At 28.2% G+C, this 10,590-nt stretch overlaps 1 protein-coding gene across 1 annotated transcript in view; it reads right to left on the reverse strand.

Moving 5' to 3' along the window:
- Nucleotides 1-8,612: 8,612 nt before the first annotated feature.
- The window catches only part of LOC106328854 (basic leucine zipper 34-like), a 5,823-nt gene continuing 3,845 nt past the window's right edge, over nucleotides 8,613-10,590 (reverse strand). Inside the window, exons 2-4 of the mRNA XM_013767383.1 lie at nucleotides 9,439-9,529; nucleotides 9,222-9,348; nucleotides 8,613-8,975 (exon numbers count right to left, since the gene is read on the reverse strand). Of these exons, the coding sequence (XP_013622837.1) occupies nucleotides 8,824-8,975; nucleotides 9,222-9,348; nucleotides 9,439-9,529 (370 nt within the window). The 3' untranslated portion in view covers nucleotides 8,613-8,823. The remainder of the gene's footprint in view (nucleotides 8,976-9,221; nucleotides 9,349-9,438; nucleotides 9,530-10,590) is intronic.

Genomic DNA, 10,590 nt, shown 5'->3' on the forward strand with positions numbered 1-10,590 from the left:
GTCATACCTGTTTGTTCTGCAATTGTTAGCGATCGCGGCTAAAGTTAAGCAGTAACTAGCTTATATTCAATGACAGGTTTCAGCGAATTATCGTAATTGACTTAACAACTCATTTCATCCAAATTTATGCAAAAAGAAAAAACTCATTTCATCGATATAGTGTTACATGTCTTAAATTATATTCATTAAGGTAAATAATAATACGAAATTCACGCACGATGATTGCATGTCATAAATTCTCGTAAACTTGTTTTCGGATTTTAAAGGTCAGTAGTAGAAATGCTTCTATGTGCGCAGAAAATAAACTAGAATATATATATATATATATATATATGTGGTGAACATATATATTTCTTGTGAAGATAGAGCAGACTTTACACCATCTTTAACAAAGAAAGGTGTAAAAGTTCAACATAAAAAACAAAGTAATCAATATTTAAGTTTACAAAAGGGCAAGTTGATGTAGCGGAAGCTACGGATAACACAAGTAACCTATTGATTCTGAGAATATCTAGAAAATGTTATTTTTTTGAATTCGTTGAGATCCACAGATCTACCTAAAACAAGGTTGAGAATATTCTTCTCAGTGCTTAACAAATTTTTTTATAAAATATCAATATCAATAACCTGAATACAACTCTAGACCTTACCGGCTATTTATAAGAAAACCATAAAACCCTAGATAAACACTACGATAATTATTTTATCAATTAAATATAAATAATAACATAATAATAGATATTTTCCAAATATCTCTCTGCATCACAGATCCAGCGTGAACAATTGCAAACTAATTTAAACCTCAAGAAAGACATTTTCTTACATCTTTATATTGATGGGCTGTGTATATGCTTGTCAACTAACGATTTCTTTTTGGCTTCTCTAGGCTAAACAATATCCCTAATATATTAATTGAGGATCTTTTTAAAAAGTTGTACCTTAAATTTGTATTAATTAAAAAGAGATCTTCGTTTAGTGTCACTTAATTTGGATGACAATTTAGCTTACTTGTCATTTTAAGAATCAATTGGAAAAAAAAGTTGGTCCAAATCCAATTACTAGAGAATATTATATTAACCTAAAATATAAGAACCATGTATTCTCCCCTTAAATAAAAGCTACGGAATTACCTAATATGATTAACATATATATGACAATTAATGACTATGAATAATAAAGATTTAATAACAATTTTTGCATCCTTCTTTATTTTATATAATTTTATATTATTGAAAAAAAATTAAACAATCACATTAACCATATAATAAAAAAAATAGATTTTTTTCTTATATGTTATATTTTGAATATTTTAAAATGATTTTAAATTACAAAAATGAAAAAATTGTATATGTTATATTTTAATTTTTTAAACAAATTTAAATTGCAAAAATGAGGAAACCATATAAGTTATATTTTTCTTATATGTAAGATCTTTTCTTATATGTTATATTTTAAATTTTTTTAAACGAATTTAAATTATAAAAATGTAAGTTTTTCTTAAGCATACGACTAAAAGCATTAAAATGGATGTATCAATTCAATGGTTGATATGAAACCTTTCAAACCATATGGAAGATAAATGTCAAAATAATTCAAATGTGGAAACAATATTATTCACTTTTTTCAAGAATGTGTTCGGTGGAAAAAAAATAAGGTTTTTGTGTAATAATTTATTTAATGTTCAATCCGATCAGCCCATGATATATTAATTATAGTTTAGTTCCACAATTTTTAATAAAAATTGATCCGGTCTATCGGAAAAAAAAATATAATAACAAAAAAAAATATTGTAAATATATATAAATAAAATGATCAAATATATAAAAATTGTCGATAATATATACAAATAAACTCACATGCGCAAAGCACTAATCTTATCCTAGTTACAGTGTAAACATATAACAATACGAATAAAGTATAATTTCATATAAAAACCAATATGAATTAATTCTACTTTATTTTAGATATATACTTTAATTTTATAAGGCATGAATAAATAAAGAAGAAATAAGACTCTTGATAAAACAAATCTCTTACTCTTTCTGTTCCCGAAAGTAAGACTGTTTATAATTTAATTTTTACTTTACTTTATTAAACACTTTCCAATAACTTTTCACCAATAAAATTTAATCAATTCAAATATTTTCATTTAATGTTTTTTAAAAGTATAAAAAATACCTTAAACATATAGAAAATATATCTTTGTGAAACAAGTAAAAAATCTAAAACATCTTACTTTCGAGAACGGAGGGAGTAAAAGATACTAAAACATTTGAAGAACATAGGAGGGACGGATGTTATGATTGTCTGTCAGAGAAGCAAATCAGCGAAAATCATTTTTCTATATATTTATTAATATATAATGGACCACGCTTTAATATTACATTTAATAAACATGTTTACCGAACATTAACTAAGCATTGTCTAGTTAATTAGGCTAGCACCAATCCCCCATAAGTTGTAGCGGTCCTGTTAGACAAAGTGTCCCCTAAATTGTATGCCATCTTTTCAACTAAATTCAATTAATGATCTTTAATTAGTTTTGCTTTGCAAACTCTAAATAATCCCATCTAATTCTAACCCCATCCTCCCAGTAAGAAGCTTCGGTTGTTGTCCACACTTAAAGTCACTAGAACTGTTTGAAAAAGGACTTTTTGTGTTCTCGAGGTAATCTAATCAAGCATTTTAAACAAAGTTTTTTTTTTAAGATTTAAAAATAAGTTTAATTAAGCACCTGATCATTTGATCAAATACTTCACGTAGACATTTTTTAAGAGATGAAAACTTCCACACCATATTAAGAGGTTGATTGTTTTCGGTTTCTAGATTAGTTTTTGGTTTTTGTTTCTTCAAAAACCATTTTCTATCCAATCAAGTTTTTGATTCCCTCGTAATATTAGTTTTAAACCAATCAAAATTTTGACAAAAAAGCTTTCCTATAAAGTATGGAAACTAGTTTTTAGATGTTTTGACCAAATTTCAAAGTGTACGATTACTTTTCATATATATTTTTTTCTTATTTTTGTAAATATCAATATAAAATACATGACCATTATATGTATATACTTTCTATCTTTTTGTTTAAGTAATTTTGTTTTAATAATGTGAAATCATTTATTTTTATTTCACATCTGTAAAATAAATTTAGATATTTATTTATAATATTAACTAATTGTAAATTAATCGTAAAAATTAGTTATTAAATTCTATAAATAGAATTGTTGAATAATTTTAATAATTATTAGACATTCAAAAATAACTAAAAATATAAAAACATAAAATATTTTTTAATAACCAAATATAATATATTAATTTTTAAAATAAAAATTTTCCATTCAAGTTTTAAAAAATAAAAATAATTTAGATATATTTTTGATTAATATTTTAGTATAATGTAAGTTTTTTTTAAATATAGTAATTAAAAACACGTTGATGTATTTTTATGTTTTGAATAAGAATCACAATATTTTAATCAATTTTAATAGTAACTTCTAAATTTTTAGTTGTATTTATTTGTATTAATTTAAAATAACGTATTATTTTCTTTTTTGAAAAACTTAAAAACTACAACAAAACTAAAAACCAAAATCAAAATCAAAATCTAAAAACGAAAAATCCAAAACAAAAAGTTGAAAATCAAAAATAAAAAGGTAAAAACCAAAAACTAAAAATTAAAACCAAAATCTAAAAACCAAAAACCAAAAACAAAAACTAAAAACTACCCCAAACAATCATCACCTAATTAGTTTGACAGTTACTAACAAGTAACAACGGGTTACGTGTATTATGAGTATTTATTTTTGTGTAACATTTGGCATGCTAACCGTATACTTAGTAAAATGTGTCACTTCATTAGTTAATTACTTTTATCATTTATCATATCAAAATATTGGTTGCTTCGACATGTATAGTGACGATTAGAAAATGTGGACAGTGTAACATCTTATCTTTTTTTTTTTGAGAAAACAGTGCAACATCTTATCACATTGAAGATTAACAGCTTAGGAAAAAATAGATTACTTTTGCATAAGTTAAGAACAATTGACCGGGTGATTGTGGTCGAATGGTAAGGAGACGGGACCGAGACGCCAACACGTTTCAGGTTCGATCTACCTGCTGCGCGAAACTAAGTCACAATTATCCTAGTCACCTAATACGGATATGAGCCTATGCTTTAGGGTCCATTTGAATACCCGGAGAGAGAGTCTATCCGTAGACTGCACCTCTCATTGGAGATTAGTCTGGGCCTATCCATGGGCCTAGCATACCCCCGGTTAATTAAAAAAATAAAATAATAAATAAGTTAAGAACAATTAATATACTAGATCATTCCGCTGGTTATTAAAATGCATTCTCGTCCATCTCAAGATATTTTAAAAGTATGATATGGATTAGGTGGTAACACATGGAAATGGTTTATAATTAAACACATTTCCAAACCAAATTTCTGATCAAAATTCATTATGGTTGCGACTTGTGAAACAATGATTCGGCGAATGCCTATTCTTAGTTAAGCCGTTTATGGATGTGTATGATTATTAAATGATATCCGAACTCTTCGAGCCCATTACCAAAGACCAAAGTTATTAACCCTTCCTAATAGTATTATATAGAACCGATGAAAAGAGCATGGTCAAAGCATAATTTCACCACTTAAGACATTCATCAAGAAACGTATATATGATTATTAATCATATTTAAACGAAGCATATATAAAACTCTGAAATACATTAAAAACAAAACCTATAAATGAAAAGAAATGATGATCGAGGATTAATTGGATGTAGAAAAGTTATTCTGATTATCAGGGATCATCTATATTAGTATTATTTATAGAAACAATTACAGACGACGTGTAAACTGACAGAGAATAAACACGAACTATTGTCAGCTTGTCAAATAGATTAAAAGTTGAAGTGGCAGTACTTAACGCACGTGGGCCCGTGTCTTAACTCTTAAGTACAATCAAATTGTTTGACCGTTGAAATAACACACGTGCGGCTTGTTTAACTCATTTGCTCGCGGGACTGACCTCACAGTTTTTTTCCCAGGCCGTGTGAATATCGAATAAATTTGTTCTACATCTATTGATTATTTGCATTAATTTACTAAACATATAAAATTTCTAAGAAAATCTAAATAATTATAAGAACATTAATAATAAATCAATTTTAACCGTAAATTTCAATTTTACTTTTAGTTATTATAAAATCTGTTAAAAAAATCGAACCAAATTGTACAAAAAAAAATTTAAATATTTTCTAGTTAATGTATTAATTAATTTCGTAATTAATATTATAATGTTACTATAAATTAATTTTAAATAAATTTTTATACAAAACAAAACAAAATAAAACTATATGCTATTTTTTGTTTATAAATTTCATAATTATGATCTATATATTCTCTATTAAAAGAAAAATACAATTTTTATCTACTATTCTTTCCGTTTTAATATAGATGATGTTTTAAATGGCTGTTTTGTTTCACAATAGATGATATTTTCACATATCTTGGTAACTTTAACTTTATTAAAAACTGTGTAACCAATTTGTGTTTTTATTATTTTTGTTTATAATTAAATAAATTAGTTTTAAATTATATATCTATGATTTTTTTGTTTAGAAAAGATAATTTCTTAATATGTGTAAAAAGAACCAAAATTTTATCTATTATGAAATGGAGGGAGTATAAAATAGTCATACTAGGTCTATGTAATCAATCACATCTATTTGATTATTTACACTAATTTATTAGACATATAAAATCTATAAGAAATCTAAATAATTATAAAAACATTAATAATAAATCAGTTTTAACCGTGAATTTAGATTTCACCTTTAGTCATCATTAAATCTGTTGAAAAAGATATAACCAAATTTTACAAAAGTTTTTAAATATTTTAATTTATGTATTAATTAATAATATAATATTAGTATAAATTAATTTAAAAAAAAAATTATATAAAAATAAAATAAAATTATATGCTATTTTTTTAATAATTTTCATAATTATGGTGTATATTATATTAAAATAGAAATAACAATAATTAAATATAGAAATTATATTAAATTGGTAAGTTAACATAATTAAAAATAATAATTTTATTTAAATAAATAAATAAAATATCATTCGCCGTTTAAAGAAATTAAAATATCATTTACTATTTATAAGAATTAAAATTCGTGAATAATATATGTAATATTTTTATATAAAAAAAATCAAATTGTTAACATATGTTAAACTTTATATCTACAATTATATATGATCTATTTGTTATTTTAAAAATCATAATATTATATTATCAAAAATGATTATACACAAAATATAATATAAAAATTATATCTTTTATAAAATAAAATTAACCGGATAGATATGAGAATCAAAATCTAGTTATTTATTAGGAAAAGTGAGGCATTATACTTTTACGGGCCTTTTAAATTTCAATGTTGACTATTTATATATGTTTTCAAATACTTTGGACAACTTAAAGTATCTTATATATTTTGAATGTTTTTAATATATACATTAAATCTAAAAATAATTAATATATTTAGGTATATAAATCTATTTCGGATACATTCGGGTACCCGAAATATTTCGGTTCGGGTCAGGTTCGGTTTTGGTTCTCTAGATACCAAAATTTTGAACCCGTTTGGATATTTAATCAATTTTGGACCGGGTTTGGTACTAATTTTTCGGATCGGGTTCGGTTTGGTTCTTCGGTTTCAGGTTATTTGCCCGCCCTACCATAACCCAATCAAACCGGTCTAAATTATCGTCTCTCCGGAGTTGGGAACTATGCAACGACGCATAAGCTTCTCCCAGCTTGAAGCATCAAAAAGAGTCTTCCAAAGGGAAAGAACAATGTGGACAGAAGAATCATCACTAGGATGCCAAGCATCAAGAAGATTACTAAATTTCATCAGAATGATCATTGATCTGATACACACACCTTCCAGCTTCTGACCAAGCAGTGGCAGCCATGGATGAACCAAACATGGATGGGAACTGTTTCTAAACGTTGGTCCCAAGATTCAATTGCCGTTAACAGTTTTGGCAGAACTATTGTGTCCAAAACCGTCTTCACAATAGGTGAAGGTAGCAATTCTCCCCATGTTTCTATAAACCTCAGAATTTGCTCAGGGTCTCTAGGTTCCCAAGTATTGATGACTGACCTTCTCAGATGAGCTAAGATTACCTCTGAGGCAGGCTGGCTATAGGCCGTGGAGGTATCCAGCAGCATTTTCCAGGAAGATAATAGCCTCAACACCATGGCGCTGGATCAGTAAGAGGGTCCCAACACTGAGACATCCTGGTAAAAGAGAGGCAAGGCCAGTGAGCAAACAACACATTAATTATTGGCTAATGAATCCGATGTAAAATTCCTAGACGCAATCTCCAACTCACTTCGGTCTATTTTCTCTGCAATATATACCAAGTTGTGAAACTGCTTTTGCTGTTTCTCTTCCTCCTTTATAAACATCTCCTTGTCTTGCTGCAAGCTCAAGGCTGATTCTTTCTCGTTACTTAAATCCCTATCAATCTTGTGAATCTCATGCTTGGCTAAATCAACAATAATAATTAAGACTCAAGTCGTGGTCTAAATCTTCCAAACTCATGTTCACGAACCGTGGTTGTGGTCCTCGCATATCAATAATGATCTTCTGAAAACCAAAACCCACTTCTTGATTCTTCTCCGGTAACTCATCTGCATTTTTATAAACTTCCTTCCTTGCTTTCTTCTTCTCTTTCCAAACAGGCTTCTTCTCCTGAACCTTGTCTAAACCAGACAAGTGTGCATCATTGTTCTCTTTCGTTGCTATCACTGTAAACGGCATCAACAGTTATGTATCTCCTCAAAGATTATTTTCATGGCACAAGGGAATCGAATCATGTCTTGTGTTTCATGTTAAAGCTACCTAGTAGCTTTAGTAGTTTCTCAATAAAATAGTATTTTTGAAATCTATGTAGGGTTTGTAGACGTTAGTCAGCGATTGTAGTAGTAGCGATCAAAGCATATCTTATGAACACTACTCCAATCCACAAAATTTCAATCTTTTCTCTGCAGAGTTGGTACGTGTTGACTAACACCAAAAACAAAAAAGTAACAATGGTTGTGCTCCTCGTTAAAATTAAATTCTCAAGCTTATGGGCGGGCCTTTGTTTGTTAACTAGTTGAGCATCTCATATCTTTATTTTTTTGGTCAAAGCATCTCTTACCATTTAGAACCATTAAATTTCAAAAACGAAAACATAACTGTTAAAATGATATTATTTCATTGTCAGTTGTCTGGTCCTATATTGTTTAAAGAAACTTAATTAAAAGCCGAATCTAAATGAAAGACATATCATGTAACGAGAACGTAGTAGTGGTCCAGTTCAAGAACACTTCACGTGAACTCACACCTTAGCCTTCAGATGTGTCCACACGCGTTCCTCCTTTTGTTTAATTGTTCAACATAGTTCTTGTTTAACCTATCTAATCAAAACTGAGACAATGCTTAATTATGTTTTGCTAGAAGAAATGTAATATAGAGTAAACGTCTAAAAAAAAGAAATGTAATATAGAGTAGAAAATGATGAAAATAACTATCTAGAATGAATCTTAATTAGTACACAAATCATTAATTCCCTGCACTATTAAAAATAAATCAACTAGTTCTTTTTACAAACAACAACTGATTATTTCCCTTCCATTAACCCCTTACAATATGTGATAAGCATAATATCATCTACTAAATTTTTTGACCGAAAGTAATTTTACAGTCAAGAACTTTGCAAAGAAAAATGAGTATATATCTTGTTGATTATAACGAGTTATTAGATGTTGAGCATCTGCTCTTTTTCAATAGACAGCTTTATGTCGACTCCTGTCTCTGGTGAATGATTTGCATTCTCCATTTTCTTGAAACTTTTTTTTTGATACACTTGTCGAAGTCTCTCTATTTCCCTCTTCAATGATTCTTGATGTGCTGCAAATCATTATTATTTTTAAAAAACGTTTTGTTAGCAATTCCCTCTAAAGAACGAAAATGATTGGGCCTGCTTATATATTGACAGTGCTATATAAATTAAAACCTCGACGAAAAAAGAAAAGGAAAACGCATATAAAGAATATTTATCAGACACACAAAGACATTCATTGCATAGATGTAATTAAAGCTAACACATTTATCATACACATTAATCGATGTAAGAAATTAAAAAGAGGAACTTACCGTCTTTGAAAATCTTGTCTTGAGCTAAAGCAGCGATTCGTTGCTTGAGAGCGCTGTTGTCGACGTTGAGAAGCAGACGCTGGTGATCCAAGAACGCGACTCTTGGCGATAACACTGATACTTCCGACTTTAAAATCATTTTTTAACAAGAGATGCAAGGTTACAATCATAACAAATTGTTTAATTTTTTAAAAAAACTATGAGAGTGTTAATGTACCTGCAATGAAGTGACGCTACGTTCGAGCTCTGATATATATTGCAGTTTCCTCACCCTTGATCTCTGTGCTGATTGCCGATTTGCTAATATTCTGTAGAACCATTCCAAATGATTATTCAGTTGAAATAATTATTGTTGTGATCGTTGATGCTAAATTTTTACACTTTCACAAAGAAAAAGGTGATGCCAATTTTCAGTAATGATTATTGACTTATTTAATTTTGTACATTGGAATATGGGGTTTTTGCCAAAACTAACCAACTTGATTTTAACCCCAAACTTATACCCAAACTTGAATCAAATGCAAAACTAATCTAAAAGCCTAGTGAAATTACAGCTCAGCTCCTTGTGACCAAACAAAAAAACAGAAGCCATTTTTACGAATATAGCCCTAGTAAATCGTCTGAGTCGTCTGAGATGTTGGAAGTCGTCTGGACGACTGAAGTGTAAGTCGTCTGGTACCGGTTTATTTTAAAAATAATTTATAAATCTTGTAAAAAAATATTTTGATGCGTGAAAAATAAAAATCAAGTAATTATAAACAGTTTTAAGTGATATAAATTAAGATATGATAAAATTGATTTGTTTTGAAGATAGATGAGTGGAAGTAGTGAATCATGAAATACTTTGGTTTAGGAGTTTGGCAAACATATGTTGTAGTATTGTATGTATTGTTAGGGTTAGATTTTGGAAAACTAAAATGTTTTTTTCAAAAATTAGTTTTCACCTATATGTGTTTATTTATGTGTATAGTAAACACTTTTCAAGTTTGATTTGATTTTATGAAGTCTTTAATTAGATAATTAAGTTTAGGGGTTATGTTTAGGGTGTGGACGACTTATATTTCAGTCGTCTGTTGAATAATTTACTCAGACGACTTACATTTCAGTCGTCTGGTGAAGAAATTAAAACAGACGACTTACATGTAAGTCGTCCAAATATTCCCGCCTAAAATTTTTTAAAAAAAATATTTTCCCGCTTAAATAATTTAAACCAGACGACTTACTTGTAAGTCGTCTGGAAAATCTTCTATTTTAGTTTCCCGCTAAAAATATTTAATTTCCCGCTAAAAATATTAAACTCTTCTGGACGACTTACATGTAAGTCGTCTGTTTTAATTTCTTCACCAGACAACTGAAATGTAAGTCGTCC

Source organism: Brassica oleracea, chromosome C3 (assembly GCF_000695525.1).
Source record: "Brassica oleracea var. oleracea cultivar TO1000 chromosome C3, BOL, whole genome shotgun sequence".
Taxonomy (NCBI): Eukaryota; Viridiplantae; Streptophyta; class Magnoliopsida; order Brassicales; family Brassicaceae; genus Brassica; species Brassica oleracea.